Here is a 21,873-nt window from a genome sequence, read left to right on the forward strand (position 1 = left end):
AGTTCTACTTTGGTTTCATCTGACCATATGACATTCTCCCAATACTCTTCCGGATCATACAAATGCTTTCTAGCAAACTTAAGACGGGTCCGGACATGTAATGGCTTAAGCAGGGGGACTCGTCTGGCACTGCAGGATCTGAGTCCCAGGCGGCATAGTGTGTTACTGATGGTAGCCTGTGTAATGTTGGTCCCAGCTCTCTGCAGGTCATTAACTAGGTCCCCCCGTGTGGTTCTGGGATTTTTGCTCACCGTTCTTGAGATCATTTTGACCCCTCGGGGTGAGATTTTGTGTGGAGCCCCAGATTCAGTCTCCCCAGCCTGGTGCAGGGCTACAATTTTGTTTCTGGTGTCCTTCGACAGCTGTTTGGTCTTCACCATAGTGGAGTTTGGAGTGTGACTGTTTGAGGTTGCGGACAGGTGGCTTTTATACTGATATCAAGTTCAAACAGGTGCCAGTACTACAAGTAATGAGTGGAGGACAGAGGAGCCTCTTAAAGAAGAAGTTACAAGTCTGTGAGAGCCAGAAATCTTGCTTGATAGTAATTGACCAAATACTTATTTTCCACCAAAATTTGAAAAAAAATTCTTTCCAAATCAGACACTGTGATTTTCAGGATTTGTTTTCTCATTTTGTATCTCATAGTTGAGGTCTACCTATGATGTCAATTACAGGCCTCTCTCATCTTTTTAAGTGGGAGAACTTGCACAATTGGTGGCTGACAAAATACTTTTGGGTTCTCGATTGGGTTCAGGTCTGGTGACTGTGGAGGCCAGGTCATCTGGCATAGCACCCCATCACTCTCCATCTTGGTCCAATAGCCCTTACACAGCCTGGAGGTGTGTTTGAGGTTATTGTCCTGTTGAAAAATAAATGATGGTCCAACTAAACGCAAACCGGATGGAATAGCAGGCTGCTGCAAGATACTGTGGTAGCCATACTGGTTCAGTATGCCTTCAATTTTGAATAAATCCCCAACAGTGTCACCAGCAAAGCACCCCCACACCATCACACCTCCTTCTCCATGCTTCATGGTGGGAACCAGGCATGTAGAGTCCATCCGTTCACCTTTTCTGCGTCGCACAAAGACACGGTGGTTGGAACTAAAGATCTCAAATTTGGACTCATCAGACCGAAGCACAGATTTCCACTGGTCTAATGTCCATTCCTTGTGTTCTTTAGCCCAAACAAGTCTTTTCTTCTTGTTGCCTGTCCTTAGCAGTGGTTTCCTAGCAGTTATTTTACCATGAAGGCCTGCTGCACAAAGTCTCCTCTTAACAGTTGTTGTAGAGATGTGTCTGCTGCTAGAACTCTGTGTGGCATTGACCTGGTCTCTAATCTGAGCTGCTGTTAACCTGCGATTTCTGAGGCTGGTGACTCGGATAAACTTATACTCAGATGCAGAGGTGACTCCTTTCCTGGGGCGGTCCTCATGTGAGCCAGTTTCTTTGTAGCGCTTGATGGTTTTTGCAACTGCACTTGGGGACACTTTCAAAGTTTTCCCAATTTTTCACACTGACTGACCTTCATTTCTTAAAGTAATGATGGCCACTCATTTTTCTTTACTTAGAATTTGTATTATGGCAAGAAAAAAGCAGCTAACAGTCTATTCAGTAGGACTATCAGCTGTGCATCCACCTGACTTCTGCACAACACAACTGATGGTCCCAACCCCATTTATAAGGCAAGAAATCCCACTTATTAAACCTGACAGGGCACACCTGTGAAGTGAAAACCATTTCCGGTGACTACCTCTTGACGCTCATCAAGAGAATGCCAAGAGTGTGCAAAGCAGTCATCAAAGCAAAAGGTGGCTACTTTGAAGAACCTAGAATATAAGACATATTTTTAGTTGTTTCACACTTTTCTTGTTAAGTTTATAATTCCACATATATATATATATATATTATATTATATTTATTATTTTTTGTTGCCTAAAATACAAAGGAAATGTGTCATTTTTAACTTCAGGCCTTTTAGAGATCATTTCATCTTCAACTTGCTTAACTGTTCACAATAACAGTAATTTTGACCAGGGTATTTTTCTCTTTTCCAAAGAAATTATTATATACGGAAACAAGTAAAATAATTTGGTTACAACTATGTATTAGATGTAAAGTTATAATACTTTGCTATTTTCTGATAATACATTCTGAAAAAAAAACAAAGACTGAAAAGGCACCTACATACAACAGCAGGTCAAGAGGGTTAATTCCAGGACTCTTAGCCAAAGCCCCTGTAGTATATTTGATACAAAGTAACATGGCAAAAAAATTGATGTTGGATATTACCAAACCAATATTCAAAGTAAATTCAGGCATATGGGGACATCACACTGTTTGAGGGTGACTGTGGGGTCATCATACTGTGAGTAGGGGAATGTACTGCTGGGGACATTATACTGCGACTGGTCTGAGGTAATGTAATGTGAGGGCATAAAGCTGTGTAGGGGAAAATGTCCTGTGGAAGCATCATACTGTGTGTAGGGGAAGGTACTGCTAGGGAATTATACGGTGTCTGGTCTGAGGTAATGTACTGCGAGGGCATCAAACTGTGTGGGGGAAAATGACCAGTGGAGGCGTCATACTGTGTGTGTGGGGAGGTACCTCATGCAGTGTGTGGGGTGCGCACTGTGGAGGACCAAGAAAGTGCTACTGTATTGTGTGGGAACACTAATGGGCTGCAGTAGGACCAATATTTCTGTGTGAGTGCAAATAAATGACTGGGTGAGGTTAGGGAAGTAGTTTAGCATAAAATGATAACTGCCACAGTGCATTAGGCTGTGGCCCACGATGCGTTTTTTAAGTGTTTCCGCAGTGGCAATTCCGCTGCAGAAACGCTTAAAAAACGCTTGGTAGAAGGCCTGCCATGTTCCCCAATGATAATCCGCATGTGCTATGCACATGCTGTGGAAATTTCCGCTGCGGATTATCATTGTGGAAAAAAACGCAGCACTACCAATTATTTTGCAGAAGCGCTGTGTTTTTGCCGCCATTGACTTGCATTAGAACTCATGGATTATGCATCACTGCATCTGTACATGCGGAATCCATGCGTTTCAATGTGCGGATGGTACCCGGGTTTGGAGAAGAGGAGACTCTCCTCCGGACCTGGGTACCATAGAAAACTGTAAAAAAAAAGAATAAAATAAAAAGTAAATATTATTCTTATCTTCTGATGGCCCCTGGTGTGCTTGTCTTTGCTTGCGGGCAGCTCGCGGTGGACTGAAGGTCCTGCGCTGACATCATTTAGTCATGTGACGGCAGGTCCTTCAGTGCACCGCGAGCTGCCGGCAAGCCAGGACGGATCGAATAAAGACTCCGGGGGCCATCAGAAGGTAAGTATATATTTATTTTTTTTATTTTTTACCATTCTTTTACGGTCAGACTATATAAATTCATGCCGGTTGCATGGATTTATATAATGTGACCAAGTTGACAAGCACTTTCCAAGTGATGCTAAAATCACTTGGAAAGCGCTTGACAACCCGCATGCGGAAATGCATGTGAAGAATGCTTCACTTCCGCTTGTCCCTGGCAGGAAAAACGCATGTACAATCCGCATGTACAATTCGCATGCGTTTTTTCTGCGATGGAGATGCAGAAACGCTCAGGAAAAAATCCGGAGCATTTCTGCATCGTGAGCACATAGCCTTACATAGTATTTGACCCCCTTTCCTGTATTTCAGGTTCAGAAAGTATGCTGTATATAATAATTTCTCACCTTTCACTTCAAAATGTATTATTATTAACACATCCTCATCCTTACAGTGTTCATCAATATGTGATTTAAGAGTTCAGCATGAGACTCCTAATCGCACAGCATTTAGGGGCAAAAAATAATGTAGACCCCTCTCTAATATGTACTGCAACCAAGCCAGGCAACATTTCCTCTAGTCTGTCTACTGCTGGTATCTTTTAACATATCATACTGACAGTCCACTTGAAAAATAAGACATTTTCAACTCCCCTGCCTTCAGGATAATTGTCTCAATTTGCGAGCAATTAGTTTTGTTATCTATGTATAATTAAGCCTGACAGTCTGTCAGATGGGCAGCCGAAGAAAACAATCATTCCGCATTGACTAATGCATCAAATTGTATAACTGTTAAGCTTAGTTTTTGGACTTTTCGCATTCTCAGTAGTACTGTAAAACTTGTAATAATTACCATGCAATTTATGCAGTATTCTCTTGCTCATCAGTATGTTGATGGGTGAAAGCATTCTAATATTAGATGTCTGGCTAATAGGCAGATAAATTCTGATCCTTCAGCAAGAAAACGACCACTATAATTCTGGTTATTGAAATAGTTTTTATTTATTCATTTATTCATCACCTGTGTTGTCACATGTCATCTCTAAGTAATTTCAAGTACAAGATTCTATTGTCTCTAAAAAAACGTCCTATCTTTAGGGATTCAGTTCGTTTCTCATTTTCTTCAATATCTCTCAGCACACTTTTTGCTTTTCAATTGTCTCACGAGCTAAAGTGACCAACAGGGCTTCACTTACTAAAGTTCATTCCCCTCAGTATACATGTGGCAATAAGCAAATAATCAGCTTTTTCTGGTATTTTTGTAGACTACATTGGAATAAGTCTGCCCTCTCTATGCACTGTCTAGTAAACTTGCCACAGACTGGTGGTTTTAAATAGCCTTCAATAAGAAAAAACAAATTGGCAGGTGGAGGGAAAGTCCAACAGCTTGAACCAAGACGGTGGGGTGAAGAGGGAGTCTCAGACATCCATTAGACACTGTAGCTAAACTGTAGTCATACATCACAGGTCTGCTTTTATGGAGCTAAGCAACTAGCAGCCAAGGATACGTTTCAAGAGAACCTTACCTATTAGGCAATATATGTAGTATTTTTAATTTGGGAAACATGTACAGTACTGTGTAAAACTGTTAGGTGACTGACGGAAAAAATGCTTCCTAATAGAAGTGTTAACAGTAGCAAAATGCAAAGTGAACGAAAAACAGAGATACCCAAATTAAATCAGTACTTGGGGTGACCACTCTTTGCCTTCAAAACAGCATCAAAGCAAAAATTAATCTAGGTATATTTGCATACACTATTTAAAGGAAGAAGGAGGGAGGCTATTTCAAACATCTTGGAGAAATAACCACAGTTCTTCTGAAAATCCTTTTACCTCTTCATCTAATCTCACAAAATCGATAACATTGAGGAAGTGGCAGACACAGACAAAATAAGGCCTCTTTGCAAGAAGAGTAAATGGGCCCTTTGCAGTCCAGTCGCACATCTGAATTCACAACTCAACTTGCTTTGGAGGCGGGAGTGGTCCCCCTTTCCTCTATGCAGCTGCACAGGTTGCACCAATGGTACGTCTACCAGTGCTTTGAGATGAGGGTTCCATATCATCACTTCCAGAGCCCCTTGTTCTTCTTTAAGCTGAAGATAGTTCTTAACCCCTTAATGACTGGAGCATTTTCCATTTTTGTGTTTTTGCTTTTTGCTCCCCTTCTTTCAAGAGCCAGAACTTTTATATTTTTTGTTCAATATGGCCATGTGAGGGCTTATTTTTTGTGGGACGAGTTTTACTTTTAAACGACATCACTGGTTTTACCATATTGTGTACTGGAAAACGGGAAAAAATTCCAAGTGCGTTGTTTTTTGTTTTGTTTTTTTACCACGTTCACTGAATGCTAAAACTGCCGTTATTATTCTCGAGGTCATTATGAGTTCATAGACACCAAGCATGTATAGGTTCTTTTTTACTTAAGTGGTGAAAAAAAATTCCAAAGTTTGCTAAAAAAAAAATGGCACCATTATTGCAATGTTGCGGCGACCAAAAAAACGTAATTCTGGCGTTTAGAATTTTTTTCTCGTTACGCCGTTTACTGATCGGATTAATTATTTTTTTATATTGATAGATCGGGCGATTCTGAACACGGTGATACCAAATATGTGTATGTGGGGTTTATTTTTTATTATTTTATTTTGAATGGGGCAAAAGGGGGGTGATCTAAACTTTTATATTTTAAATTTTTTTAATATTTGTAAAAACATTTTTTACACTTTTTGCATGCTTCAATAGTCTTCATAGGAGACTAGAAGCAGCAGCAGTCTGATCGCCTCTGCTACATAGAGGCGATGAGCAGATCGCCTCTATGTAGTAGAAATGCTCACTTGCTATGAGCGCCGACCACCGGGTAGCGCTCATAGCAAGCGAGACATGACAACCACAGGGGTCTGCTGCGTCATGCCCACGCATCGGTGACCCGAGATCACGTGACGGTGTCACGATGGGCGGGGCCTAGGACGTGATTCCCGGAAGCGTGAGTTAGATGCCGCTGTCAGAGATTGACACCGGCATTTAACTGGTTAACAGCCTTGGGTGGATCGCGATTCCACCTGCGGCTGTTGCGGGTACATGTCAGCTGTATAAATCAGCTGACATGTGCCCGGTTCAGTGCGGGCTCAGCGCCGGAGCCCGAGCTGAACAGGGGGTGCTGACATGGTGCATACTATTACGTATCACATCGGAAAAGGGTTAATGACATTGGCTGTATGCTTGGGGTCATTGTCCTGCTACAAAATAAATTTGGAGACAATAAACACCAATGAATGGGCAACATCGAGGACCATAAAGGCTGTGGTTGGTCAATGAAACTTAGTGCAGTAGATGAAAGACATATCATGTAGTGATGAGCAAGTGTGCTCCTCACTGCGCGATACTTGGTCGAGCATTGGGGTGCTCGGGTACAGTCATTACTCGATCGTGTATTGCGTGTGCTCAAGCGCCATGCTCGAGTGTCTACCCTGCATGTTTTGTGGCTGTGAGACAGCCAATAAACATGCTACGATTGCCTGCCATACACGTTAATGCTGTATCGATGTTGGCTACTGGCATTACTGTGAATGTCCGGCCGCATCGCTTCAGCGGGTCTTATACAGTGAAGGAGGAAATCATTATTTGATCCCTTGCTGTTTTTGTAAGTTTGCCCACTGACAAAGAAATACATGAACAGTCTATAATTTTAAGGGTAGATTAATTTTAACATTGAGACATAGAATATCCCAAAAAAATCAAGAAAATCACATTGTATAAATTAGATAAATTTATTTGCATTTTGCAGTGAGAAATAAGTATTTGATTCTTCTGGCAAACAACACTTAATACTTGGTGGCCAAACTCGTGTTGGCAAGAACAGCAGTCAGATGTTTTTTGTAGTTGATGATGAGGGTTGCGCACATGTCAGGAGGAATTTTGTTCCACTCCTCTTTGCAGATCATCTCTAAATCATTCAGATTTTGAGGCTGTCGCTAGGCAACTCAGAGCTTCAACTCCCAACATAAGTTTTCTATGCAATTAAGGTCTGTAGACTGGCTAGGCCACTCCATGACCTTAATGTGCTTCTTTTGAGCCACTCCTTTGTTGCCTTGGCTGTATGTTTTGGGTCATTGTCTTGCTGGAAGACCCAGCCACGACTCATTTTTAATGTCCTGGTGGAGGGAAGGAGGTTGTCACTCAGGATTTTACGGTACATGGCTCCATCCATTCTCCCATTGATGCGGTGAAGTAATCCTGTGCCCTTAAGAGAGAAACACCCCCAAAACATAATGTTTCCACCTCCATGCTAGACAGTGGGGATGGTGTACTTTGGGTAATAGGCAGCATTTGTCTTCCTCCAAACACGGCGAGTTGAGTTAATGCCAAAGAGCTCAATTTTTGTCTCATCTGACCACAGCACCTTCTTCCAATAACTCACAGAATCATCCAAGTGTTCATTGGCAAACTTCAGACGGGCATTCACATGTGCCTTCTTGAGCAGGGGGACCTTGCAGGGGAAGCTTGCGGGCACTGCAGGATTTTAAACCTTTAAGGCGTAATGTGTTACCAATGGTTTTCTTGGTGACTGTGGTCCCAGCTGCCTTGAGATCATTTACAAGTTCCCCCTGTGTAGTTTTAGGCTGATCTCTCACCTTCCTCATGATCAAGGATACCCCACGAGGTGAGATTTTGCATGGTGCCCCAGATCGATGTCGATTGACAATCATTTTGTATTTCTTTCATTTTCTTACTATTGCACCAACAGTTGTCTCCTTCTCACCCAGCGTCTTACTTATAATTTTGTAGCCCATTCCAGCTTTGTGCAGGTCTATGATCTTGTCCCTGACATCCTTAGAAAGCTCTTTGGTCTTGCCCATGTTGTAGAGGTTAGAGTCTGACTGATTAATTGAGTCTGTGGACAAGAGTCTTTTATACAGGTGACTATGTAAGACAACTGTCTTTAATGCAGGTAACGAGCTGATTAGGAGCATCTAACTGGTCAGTAGGAGCCAGAACTCAGAATGATTTGTAGGGGATCAAAAACTTATTTCGCACTGCAAAATGCAAAAAAATTATGTAATTTATACAATGTGATTTTCTTGATTTTTTGGGATATTCTATCGCTCAATGTTAAAGTTAACCTACCCTTAAAATTATAGACTGTTCATGTCTTTGTCAGTGGGCAAACTTACAAAAACAGAATGGGATCAAATAATTATTTCCTTCACTGTATAAGACCTGGTGATGCAATGCTCAGCACACTCTCCTCTAGAAGCAGTTCAGGGAAAGCTGAGGAGGGAGAGCTTAAATTAGAGCAGGTATATAGGCAGTGTTTAATTGCTTTGCAGTACTTGTATACCGTTGCTGCACCATTAAAGCAAAAGTCTTTTTCAAGGCTACATACTGTCCTTTCTCTAGTAAAAATATTGTTATCTGCATTCAGTGTAGGGATATGTATGTGGCCTACCTTTACAATTTTCTTACATACATATACTGTATATATATATATATATATATATATATATATATATATATATATATATATACCCCACAGGGTAAAGGTTTTTCAGCTCTTGCACTTGGTGCATAGACTTTACCAGTCTAGGAGTCCCACTACTTAAAAATGAGAAAAAATGTTTTCTGAGCACTCCTCTACGTGTTTTACAGTCCCTCCTTCTAATTTTCAGCAGCTCTGCATAGGTTTTGTGAGTTTCAGAGTCCCTCCTGCTTAAAATTAAACAGGATGTGTCTGACCATGTCAGTATCTAGGGGTAATATTTCTCCTTGCGGAGAGTGACGTGTTAAGTACGTCAGATGAGGAGACTTTTAAAGCCGCAATGCTCCTCTGGGAAATATGCAAATTGTCTCATCAGAGAGGAAGAGGGCTAGAACTCTAGTGCCACCTACAGGAAGTAGCAATCCTGAAAGTCAATAGTGACCTTACTTACCGGGGACGTTTTAGTATGCATATTTGCGTACTGCCCGTTCAGTGAGGGCTGCTGCGCAGAGCCCTCACTGAACGGAGCACATGTCAGCTGATTCTTACAGCTGACATGTGCCCGCAACAGCCGCGGGTGGAATCGCGATCCACCCGCGGCTGTTAACATGTTAAATGCCGCTGTCAATCTCCGACAGCAGCATTTAACGCGCGCTTCCGGGTAGCGCGTCATAAGCCCCGCCCACCGGCGACCCCGTCACGTGATCGCGGGTCGCCGATGGGCGTGCATGACAACCCAGGGTCTGCAGCAGACGCCTGTGGTTGTCATGATCTTGTCGCTATGAGCGCCACCTAGTGGCCGGCGCTCATAGCACAGGACCATTTCTGCTGCATGCAGGGGACCTGCTCGTCCCCTGTATGTAGCAGAGGCGATCGGATAGTTGCTGCTTCTAGTCTCCTATGGAGACTATAGAAGTATGCAAAAAGTAAAAAAAAAAAGTTTTTAAAAATATAAAAAAAAATAAAAAAATATAAAAATTTAAATCACCCCCCTTTCGCCCCATTCAAAATAAAATATATAAAAAAAAACCCACATACACATATTTGGTATCGCCGCGTTCAGAATCGCCCGATCTATTAATATAAAAAAAGAATTAATCCGATCGGTAGACGGCGTAACGAGAAAAAAATTCTAAACGCCAGAATTACGTTTTCTGGTCGCCGCAAAATTGCAATATAATGCAATAACGGGCGATCAAAACATCGGATCTACCCCAAATGTTATCAATAAAAACGTTTGCCCAGTGCGCAAAAAATAAGCCATCAACCAGCCCCAGATCACGAAAAATGGAGATGCTTCGGGTCTTAGAAAATGGCGCTATTTTTTTATTTTATTTTTTACCAAATTTTGGAATTTTTTTTCACCACTTAAATATAAAAGAACCTATACATGTTTGGTGTCTATGAACTCATAATGACCTGTAAAATAAGAAAGGCAGGTCAGTTTTAGCATTCAGTGAACGTGGTAAAAAAATAAATAAAAAACAACTGTGGTATTGCACTTTTTTTGCAATTTTACCGCACTTGGAATTTTTTTCCCGTTTTCCCGTACAGGATATGGTAAAACTAGTAATGGCGTTGAAAAGTACAACTCGTCCCGCAAAAAATAAGCCCTCACATGGCCATATTGACCAAAAAATAAAAACGCTATGGCTCTTGGAACAAGGGGAGCAAAAACGAAAATGCAAAAACGGAAAATGCTCCGGGGCTTAAGGGGTTAACGAGCCTTACATCATGACTTAGGATAAAAAGCCAAGACCAAAAGCTCAGTTTACAGACACTGTGTTTCGGGGTGAGTTCTGGTTTGGCTGGATGAGAGGCATCAGACCGGTATCTAGGGGTAATATTTCTCCTTGCGGAGAAATGTCACGCATACCACATGCCCAGATAAGTTAGTTAAAACTACTCGTGAGTGTAGTTTTATTTCCCCTTCTACTATGTCATCTACTGAAGCCATGGCGATGGGGAAATATGGTGAGAAATAGCCCAGCCATTAAGGGGTGGAAGATGTGTTTTTTTTTCCTCTTTTTATTGTTGCCTTATATACAAGTACTTTTGCAAGTCCTTATAATTTCCTAACATTTTTTCCTGTAAAATACATTTTTTGTATGTTTTATTGTCAGTCTGTAAAAGTGAAGTAGTACTCTGACAACATTGTTCCCAGCAGTGACCTGGGAGTCAGAGATGCATCCAGGCGTCTTCTCCATGCTGTTCTCATTCAATTTGAGCACTGTTTCCAACCACTTCAGCGATTTTCTTGCCTCCCCAGTCCTCCTGTTAGGGTCTTCCGGAAAAATGCTTGAGTTTCTTATTAACTTCCATTATACTTGTTACTCGAGTCGAGTCCATCTGAGCGTCCAACCTGCTCGATTTGAGTACCGAGCACCCAAGCATTTTAGTGTCCGATCATCACTAATATCATGCTTACTTCTCTTCATGGAAGTCTTATGGTCAAAAACCACACCTTTGGCATGGCCAAGTAGCTCAACTATGTATGAAAACATAAGAACTGTAGCGCAGAAAAATGACAGCAGATGCTCTGGCCCGATGAGTCAAAATAGAAATCTTTGGCTGTAATAGAAGGCAATTTGTTCTACGAAGGGCTGGAGTGTGACACAATAATGAGTGACTGTAGGCATCAATGAAGCATGGTCAATTTTCCATACAAGATGTGGACTACATTTCAATAAATAGAGTTGCGGTTTTGATAAAGGTTAATGATGTCCTCAATGCTGAGAAATGCAGGCAGGTACTTATCCATCATGCAGTACCATTGGGAGACTTCTGATTGTTTGTTCTGTTTTAAACAACCTCACTGCTGAGTTCCTCCAAAAACTGTGTGCACGTGTGCCTAGAAGAATTCATTCTGCTTTGAAGACAAAGGATGATCCAAATAAAATATTGATTTGATTTAGGTTTCTCTTTTGTTCATTCACTTTGCATTTTGCTAATTGATAAAAATAAACTATTAACACTTATTTTTGTATTTTTACTTTTCAGCATTTTTTTCCACTTCTGCTAAAACTGGTGCATAGCACTGTAGATCAGAGAGTTTGTGCTTTATTTATACTTAAAGTGATAAGACAAGAAGTTGCATATCTAATCATCCCTTACACCTTATCAGAGTCACAGACTTGATGTTTTCCTGTTATTATTTTTTTTATGTCCATGGGTTTGCATTAGAGAAAAAGAATAAAAACAAAGTTACCCATCCTCTGCAGGTCCAGTTATGTTGACCAACAGTAGCATGGATATGACAACTTCGGCAAATGACAACTGCAGCTAATCATTGGACTCAGCAGCTCAGGCATCAACATTAGCATTTCTGCTGAGCTCAGTGATTGGTTGCAGAATTCACCCCTGCAGCCTGTCAACAAACGGACACTTTATTTTACCATTTTTTCCAAATGCTAGCTTATAGCCATAAAAAAAAAAAAAAACATAATACCCTTAAACCTTATTTTTAGGAGATGTTCATCTCAGGCTTTGCTAGTATCAGACAACATGATTTTTTTTTTTCAAAACATCACAATTTGATGCATTATAATTGGGATTTCTCAGGGCTTTCTCATACAAGTGTATAACTCGGACGAGAGCTATCCGATGTTTTATCCGATAGTACTCAGACCAATGTTATATTATGGGGCAGTGCAGATCTGCTAATTTTTTGCTATGCTGATTTGGCATCAGACAAAAATCGCAGCATGCTGTGGATGCTTCCAATAATTGGATAGTACTCACCAATACAAGACTATTGGTGCTTGTAAAACATTGGACTGTACTTAGATGTCATCCAAGTTCAGTCTGATATTCATGGATGCAGACAATGGAGAAGATGGAGAAGATGGAGAAATGAAGTTCTCCATCTTCTGCAACATCAAAAACTCATTGTGGGAACATACTATGGTGAAGAGATGTTGCTGGCAGCATAGTGAGAGAGGAGAGAAAACAACGTGAATAATTAAGGTTTGTATCCCTAGTTTGATCCTATTCAGGTACACTTCAATCTTTGTATGTACATCTTCTCTCATGGGGTGAGGTCGCCTCATGCCTAGCAGGTCATGGCTGTGTGTTACAGCCAGGACCTCTCTCTACCAATCGCAGGTGGAGCAGAGCTCTGCCTTAAATTGTTAACCTGTTAAATGGCTCTGTCAGAGCTTTACACTTGAGTTTGGTATTTAACATGCACCAGCATGGGGGCGCGTCATTCCATGCTTCCACTTGCGCACCCATGATATGATCGTGGGTCTCTGATGGGGTTGCTATGACAAAAAGGAATCTGTTGAAGACCTACATGCTTGTGATTACGGAGCTCCTTTCAAAACCTGTGACCGGGTTTAAAACGAGACTGTAATTTTTACTATATATGGCAATGCTGTGGCATTGCTGTATATAGCACAAGCAATCAGACAATCGCAGGTTAAAGTCCCCCTAAGGGGACTATTAAGAACAGTGAAAAGTAAAAATTATTTTCAAAAATATGAAAAATAAATATAATAAAAAATAAATAGATACACATATATGTGGTATTGCCACATTCAGAAAAGTCTGATGTATCAAAATACAAAAATAATTAACCCGATCTATAAACGCTGTTAGCGGAAAAAATACAAGAACGCTTTTGGTTTTTTGGTTGCCAATACCATAAAAAATCCTGTAACAAGTTATCAAAATGTCATATCTATCTAAAAATTGTATCAATAAAAAAACATCACCCCACTCTGCAAAAAACAAGCCCTCACAAAGCTCTATTGACTGAAAAATGAAAACATTACAGATCACTGAAAATGGCGAACTGCAAAAATTTTTTTTTGCAAACTTCTATTTTTTTCACAACTAAAATAATAACTACACTGGACATGTCATATTGCCATAACCATACTGATGAGCAAAATCATACTAAAAGGTTATTTTTACCACAAAATGTACACTGTAAAAACAATTCTCAAAAAACAATGTCAGAATTGCGTTTTTTTCAAAATTTCTCCCCGCTTGGAATTTTTGCCCCGTTTTCCAGTACACTATGTAGTAAAATAAATGGCGTCTTTCAAAAGTACAACTCGCCCTGCAAAAGACAAGCCCTCTTATGTGTACAGTATCTGGACGGAAAAATTTAAAAGTTATGGCTCTGGAAGAAGGGGAGAAAAAAATGAAAACTCAAAAACGGAAATTGGCCGCATTGTGAAGGGGTTAAACAGAGTAGTTGCTACAGGCAGTGAAATCTTGTATTAGCCGCTACTAAACGTAGCTAACCTACAGTGCTGGCCAAAAGAATTGGCACCCCTGCAATTCTGTCAGATAATACTCAGTTTCTTCCTAAAAATGATTGCAATCACAAATTCTTTGGTCTTATTATCTTCATTTAATTTGCTTGCAAGGAAAAAACACAAAAGAGAATGAAGCAAAAATCAAATCATTGATCATTTCACACAAAACTCCAAAAAAGGGCCGGACAAAAGTATTGGCACCCTCAGCCTAATACTTGGTTGCACAACCTTTAGCCAAAATAACTGCGAACAACCGCTTCCGGTAACCATCAATGAGTTTCTTACAATGCTCTGCTGGAATTGAAGACCATTCTTCTTTGGCAAACTGCTCCAGGTCCCTGATATTTGAAGGGTGCATTCTCCAAAATGCCATTTTGAGATCTCTCCACAGGTGTTCTATGGGATTTAGGTCTGGACTCATTGCTGGCCACCTTAGAAGTCTCCAGTGCTTTCTCTAAAACCATGTTATAGTGCTTTTGGAAGTGTGTTTTGGGTCATTGTCCTGCTGGAAGACTCATGTCCTCTGAGGGAGACCCAGCTTTCTCACACTGGGCCCTACATTATGCTGCAAAATTTGTTGGTAGTCTTCAGACTTCATAATGCTATGCACACGGTCAAGCAGTCCAGTGCCAGAGGCAGCAAAGCAACCCCAAAACATCAGGGAACCTCCGCCATGTTTGACTGTAGGGACCGTGTTCTTTTCTTTGAATGCCTCTTTTTTTTTCCTGTACACTCTATGTTGATGCTTTTTCCCAAAAAGCTCTACTTTTGTCTCATCTGACCAGAGAACATTCTTCCAAAACGTTTTAAGCTTTCTCTGGTAAGTTTTGGCAAATTCCAGCCTGGCTTTTTTATGTCTCGGGGTAAGAAGTGGGGTCTTCCTGGGTATCCTACCATACAGTCCCTTTTCATTCAGACGTCGACGGATAGTACGGGTTGACACTGTTGTACCCTCGGACTGCAGGGCAGCTTGAACTTGTTTGGATGTTAGTCGAGGTTCTTTATCCACAATCCGCACAATCTTGCGTTGAAATCTCTCGTCAATTTTTTTTTCCGTCCACATCTAGGGAGGTTAGCCACAGTGCCATGGGCTTTAAACTTCTTGATGACACTGCGCACGGAAGACACATGAACATTCAGGTCTTTGGAGATGGACTTGTAGCCTTGAGATTGCTCATGCTTCCTCACAATTTGGTTTCTCAAGTCCTCAGACAGTTCTTTGGTCTTCTTTCTTTTCTCCATGCTCAATGTGGTACACACAAGGACACAGGACAGAGGTTGAGTCAACTTTAATCCATGTTAACTGGCTACAAGTGTGATTTAGTTATTGCCAACACCTGTTAGGTGCAACAGGTAAGTTACAGGTGCTGTTAATTACACGAATTAGAGAAGCATCACATGATTTTTCAAAGGGTGCCAATACTTTTGTCCACCCCCTTTTTTAGGTTTGGTGTGGAATTATATCCAATTTGGCTTTAGGACAATTCTTTTTGTGTTTTTTTCATTGAAGACAAATTAAATGAAGAGAATAATACCAAAGAATTTGTGATTGCAATCATTTTCAGGAAGAAACTGAATATTATCTGACAGAATTGCAGGGGTGCCAATACTTTTGGCCAGCACTGTAGATATGGGGAAGTAAGCAAAGGTGAAAAGTTGATTATGATAGTGCAGCAAAGTTAACTTGCAGAGGTGGAGGACAGGAATTTTACTAATTACTATGTGGGTGGGTAAAGGTTGTGGACAGTGCAGAGATCGAGGATATGAACTGTATATAAGCTGTGCATAAAAGAGCTAGCAGATGCATAGCTCGCCCCTACTTCCTGTGATCTGTCTCTGCTCTTCTATTACTAGAGATGGATCAAGCCTAACAATTGATAGCTGACAGCATGTTAAATATGAGGGAAACACCTAGCAGCCAGAACATTGGGAGATTTTTAAAGGAATAAGACAATATCTGTTGTCAATAATGTGACTTCCAATTTGCTATTTAGTGCATTGGCTATCAAAAGAGATAAGTTTATTGAATTGGCAGTAACTATTTAATATATGCATATTTAAAGTGCTAGGAATAAGGACATTATTGGCACAGCTAAATCATATAGTGGGGTGCTACAAATATCCTGCGGAATTAACACTAGGAATATGGGAGAAAAAAGACACAGGAAAATAGAAAATGTGCACACCCATATTTTTGCAAAAATATCAAAATTTTTATTAAACAAATTAATTATTCCAAAAAAAAGAAAACAACTCAAAAAAGAGGGGTTAAAAGCATCTAAAAATGTAGTAAATACATACAAGATATCAAGAATATAAGGTATAATAACTAGTTATGAGCGAGCACTAAAATGCTCGGGTACTCGTTGTTCGAGTAAAGGCATGTGCCTTGCCACAATTCTGTCTCTGAGCTCCTTGGTCAGTTCCATTGAGCTCATGATTCTCATTTGGTCTGACATGCACTGTGAGCTGTGAGGTCTTATATAGACAGGTGTGTGCCTTTCCAAATCAAGTCCTATCAGTTTAATTAAACACAACTGGATTCCAATGAAGGAGTAGAACCATCTCAAGGAGGATCACAAGGAAATGGACAGCATGTGACTTAAATATGAGTGTCTGAGCAAACGGTCTGAATACTTATGACCATGTGATATTTCAGTTTTTCTTTTTTAATAAATTTGCAAAAATTTCTACATTTCTGTTTTTTTTCAGTCAAGATGGGGTGCATAGTGTACTTTAATGAGAATATAAAATTAACTTTTTAGAATTTACCAAATGGCTGCAATGAAACAAAGAGTGAAAAATTGAAAGGGGTCTGAATTAGTGTTGAGCGGCTATGTTCTATTAACCCTTTCGCCGAGTATGCTCGGGCCAAGCTCCGAGTATTTATAGCTGCTCGGTGATAAGGTTAAATCGCTCCCGTGTGCATGATTTGCGACTGTTTGACAGTTTTACTACATGTGAGGAATGTCTATTTCTTACACATTCCTCACATGTAATAAAGCTGTCAAACAGTTGCAAATCATGCACACGGGAGCGATTTAACCTTATCACCGAGCAGCTGTAAATACTCGGAGCTTGGCCCGAGCATGCTCGGACAGAACATACTCGCTCAACCCTAGTCTGAATACTTTCACTGTATATATGTTGTGGAATACCTATACTAACAGGACGTTCAATGGACCATCTTGTGCTGTATCATGCACTGCAGTCTGCCACATACATTGCCTGCCTGCCTAACTCCTGCTATCACCACTGAATATATGCAGCTGGATTAGTCCTCAGAAGGACTGTTAGTTCAGTTGGATAGATATATATGTTGTGGAATACCTATACTAACTATGAAGATGCAAATCTCTCCCTGTTGCAGCAGCACCTCTCCCTACTCTGCCTGGTTCCAGAGTAGACTGTGACGAGCAAGGCTCCCCGTGTTATATACACCTAATGATGCTGTGCGGCCAGCCAATCACTGTAATGCACACAACCAACATGGCTACTGCATTACAGTGCATGGCAGGCAATCCCTGCATGTTCATTGGCTCTCTAAAGAGCGCCAAAAATGCAGGGAGGGGACGAGTTCCCGCCCAAGCAACCTGGAAATACTCGCCGAGCTCGTCGAGCACAGTGATGCTCGTGTGAGTACCGAGCAGTGGCGAGCTCGTTCGCTCATCACTAATAATAACCCAAAAAGATACTCTTATTGCAGACACAGGCTATATATTGCAGTACAATAGTAAGTCTATTGATCCATCAGGTTTAAGAAGTCAAATATTCAGTACAATACAGATGCGACACCAGATGATTATGAGACATAACAGAAGAAAGTCATGAAGAGTCAAATGTCTGTCAAGTCTTTCCAAGTAAACCAGAGCACTGTGCCAGAGAAGGAAAACCCAATGCTTGTCGCTGCCTAAAGCAGCTTCATCAGGGGTAGTCTGTATGAGATGTTGTCTCAGTATATGTAGGCATGGCGCTATATCAGGAGATGATGTACAGGTGTGTTGGTAGGGAAGTACTTCCTGTTTGGCACATGTTAACCATAAGCATGCATTCCACCTGTGTAGGTAAGGTGGAGTATAAAAATGCCGCAGATGCATATAGCAGCGTGCGCACCATCGTCAGGTATGCGTCCCACCCGTGTATACCGGTGGAACGCAAACCTCAAGCCAGGATAGAGAATCGAGGATGCGAGGCTGGAAGTGGAAGTGGAACTGGAACGCCACTGGAAGTCACTCTGCACTCCATGGGGGCGCAGAAGGCTACCAGAAATAAAGCAGCCTTCGCGACCGGAAGTCGCATCACAGCCTGCATGTGCTCCACACATGATTAGTGTGGAATGCAGGAGACAATTGGCGGCAATAGGCAAGGTGAGATACCCAAATAAAGGATGAGCCTGCCAGATGGAGAAGTAAAAGAGAAGTTTTTAATATCCATATTTAAAGTGCTACCATTATAGGGAACCTGCCAGGTGATACATGCTGCCCAAACCATGGGCAGTATTTATCAGTCATTGGCTGTATGATCTCCGCCATGTATATTTGACTGAAACGCTGGAGTGAAACACATGCTTTTAATAGCTGCCAGGGACTGAGCTGCACTGTACACTAGTCATACAGGCGGGTCCCCGGCAGCCTCTACCTGCCTTCTGACAGTGACTGACAAGCCTCTGCCTATATATGCATGTCAGTCACTGTTAGCAGGTGGGGAGAAGCTTCCAGGGACCAAGGTGTGCTGTGGACTAGTTATACAGGTGGATTCCTGGCAGCTTCTCCCCACCCACTGACAGTGACTGACAAGCTTCTGCCTACATGAGCTAATAAGAAGTGAACCCACCTGAACGACTAGTGTATAATGCGGCTCAGTCCTCGGCAACTATTAAAAATATGCATTACTCTGAAAAGATACAGCTTTTCAGAGACAAACATATATGGCTGTGATCATACTGCTAGTGGCTGATACATGCTGCCCATCTTTTGGGCAGCATGTATCACCTGTCAGGTTCCCTTTAAACCCGTGGCTGTGGAAGCAATTAACTTTGAGCTCTACATACGAAAAACAGATCACCTATACTAACAAATTTATCAATACATAATTTTGTACCTAAAAATGTACACACTGTAATGTAGACCCCAGGGCTAATAATTTTTCCTTCCATAGCAATCTAGCTGACAAACTATAAGGGTTCTTTCACTCGTCCGTGTTTCCAGTACGTGTGGTGACAGCTTCCACCCATACTGGAGACACTGACACACGCAGACCAGTCTGTGCACATGTCAGTGTGTTTCCACGGACCGTGTGTCTGTGTGCTCCATACACTGACATGTCCGATTTTTTGCTGATGCACAGTTCGCAAAACGTCCCACACGGATGACATCCATGTGTCATCCGTGTGACACGTACCGGTACCTGGGAATCAGCGCTACAGTTAGCGCTGTTCCTAAGCGCCGACTACTGAACACTGCCCTCATCATGGTTCCCTGCCGGCGATGCGATCAACACCAGCAGGGACAATGATGAGGGTAGTAGTAGTTTTCTCCCGCTGTGTCCACCTGTAAAAATAAGAATGAAATAATAAAATCCTTATAATCACCTGTTCTAAGCGTCCCCCACTGTAATCCTCTGACCGCTGACACCGAGGAGCTGGGGAGAATGAGCCACTCCAGAGCTGTGCTTAGTGAGTGACAGAACACCGCTCCTGAGCTCAGCTCTGGAGCCCGCTTGCTGGAGTGGCTCATTCTCCCAGGCTCCTCGGCGTCAGCGGTCAGAGGATTACAGCGGTGGACATCTCCGGACAGGAGAGTATATGGATTTTATTATTTTATTCTTATTTTTACACAGGGACACTGCGAGAGCAGACTTCTACCCTCATCATTGTCCCTGCTGGTTCTGATTGCAGTGCCGGCAGGGAACCATAAGGGCAGTGTTCAGCACCTGGCACTTAGGAACAGCGCTAACTCTATTGCTGATTCCCAGGCACCGGTACGTGTGATCCTGATGCGGCACACAGACGGCACACGGTTGCCACACATGTGACACACACGGACACACGGGACATGGATATCTCCCATACCATTTTTTCTGGTACAGGAAATATACGGACATGTGAAACTGGCCTTAGACTTAAGACCATAAGATGCGCTTGAAAATTACACACAATTTTTTGCTGGAAGGAAATGACTGAAAATTTTCCAACAAAATCATGTAAATTGACTATCAAAAATTGACAATTGCCTTGGACATTCCATTCAGAGACTCCAGCACATAGTTCATACCCCTCCAGGGAAGAATAGTCTTGCATGCAGTATAGTGATCAGTACAATAAACATCTGCAATTTATTTGTGTTCACTCATGATCTCATGATCTCTACTAGCTTTGGTGTTGATTGTTAAACCTTAATCTTTACAAATGTTAAGGAATCATAAACTAAACAAACTGAATATAGCAGAGTATCAGCATTTTCACAGTTCAAATTGGCATGCTTAGTCACCCAGACTCCACTAATGAAAACTTATGATATGTCAATATCCACCATCACTAAAGCAAATGGTCACCTTCAGCTTTACTCAGAAAGTCTAGAGACTTCATAAGAGAGCAGCACTAAACAAAGCCCTTCTTGTCCCTTTGTTTCAGTAATCTGTGAAGTTCTCAGCACTGGGACTCAACACTAATGAATGCTTTTAGCATATCACTACAACATGATAAAATATATTTTGAACATGTAAATTGAGTTTATATCATCTCTGTGCTTTCTTGGCTGCAGTTCGGAATTTATGAGGTTTCTGTCAACATTACCTATTCCTGAAATCTCCAAAGTGAAACAGCTCTGCAAGACTATATTTGTCATAATGGAGCAATGGTTTGATTTTTAACTTGACCAGGAGAGTTTGGCAAGTATGTCCAGATCGTGATCAATGATCTACATGTGTCTGTGTGTTCCAATGAATAAAAGCAAGGAGGTCAAAAGTCCAGCCAATGACTGTCACTGTTATAATTGAACTGATCACATTGCCATTTACTTCTACTTAATCTAATACATGCTACACAAAGCTGAATGATAGAATGAATTATACTGCAATGGTAATAAATAGCACATTTTCAGAATTAAATGGAAACATACCATGAAGTGTACACATAAAACTGTCTGAAAAGTAACAAATTTTGGCCGTGTTCTTATACATATGCCCTTATTTAATCTTGAAAACTGACTTATTTCTGCTCGGGAACCTACATAAATTTACATTAGCTGTTTCAAGTAAAATAAACAATAAACTAACATGTCTAATGGTAAAAAATGCTATATTGTCATTTAAAAGTGACTTGTTAACTGTGATTACTATTACTATGTGATTGCAATGTTTTTCTCTCGGGGTAAATATTGCAATGCAGAATTTGAAAGCAAAAAACTTGAACTTTTACTATGTATACTAATATTGTATGCATGTCACAAGTGTAAAATCAAGCATGGTGGTCCTTTTCTTGTAAAAACTGATATGAATCTCAATTTACAGACCAGAAAATATCTTAAAAGGAATCTCCACTTTTTATCACAGTGTCATTTTAGATTCAATGTTTGTCCTTTCGAATTCCTTAACCCCTTTGCGACATTTGACTTAGTGATACGTCATATGTTGGATCCCCTTCTTGGATGAGGGCTAAGGAGCTAAGCCCACATTTTTGCTGGCAGATGATGGCTGTGTTATTCATTTTTGCTGGCAGATGATGGCTGTGTTATACCTCAAACAACTGTGAGTGGAACAAAGCTCCACCTGCAGCTGTTAACTGTGACACTGAGTCAAGTCTCACGGACAAGCCGTGAG

The 21,873-nt window shown here is 41.2% G+C and overlaps 1 protein-coding gene across 5 annotated transcripts in view; it reads right to left on the minus strand.

The window, feature by feature from the left end:
- The window catches only part of CRLF1 (cytokine receptor like factor 1), a 287,036-nt gene that overhangs the window by 136,738 nt on the left and 128,425 nt on the right, over window positions 1-21,873 (minus strand). The window contains exon 1 of one of the 5 annotated variants that reach the window (XM_073655164.1): window positions 20,849-20,910. The exons of the other annotated variants lie outside the window; for them this stretch is intronic. Coding sequence (XP_073511265.1) covers window positions 20,849-20,900 — 52 coding nt within the window. The 5' untranslated portion in view covers window positions 20,901-20,910. Of the gene's footprint in view, window positions 1-20,848; window positions 20,911-21,873 lie in introns of those variants that run through there. 5 annotated transcript variants of the gene reach the window in all.

Source organism: Phyllobates terribilis, unplaced genomic scaffold (assembly GCF_046119375.1).
Source record: "Phyllobates terribilis strain yellow unplaced genomic scaffold, ASM4611937v1 Scaffold_1__5_contigs__length_1240528914, whole genome shotgun sequence".
NCBI classification, from domain to species: domain Eukaryota; kingdom Metazoa; phylum Chordata; class Amphibia; order Anura; family Dendrobatidae; genus Phyllobates; species Phyllobates terribilis.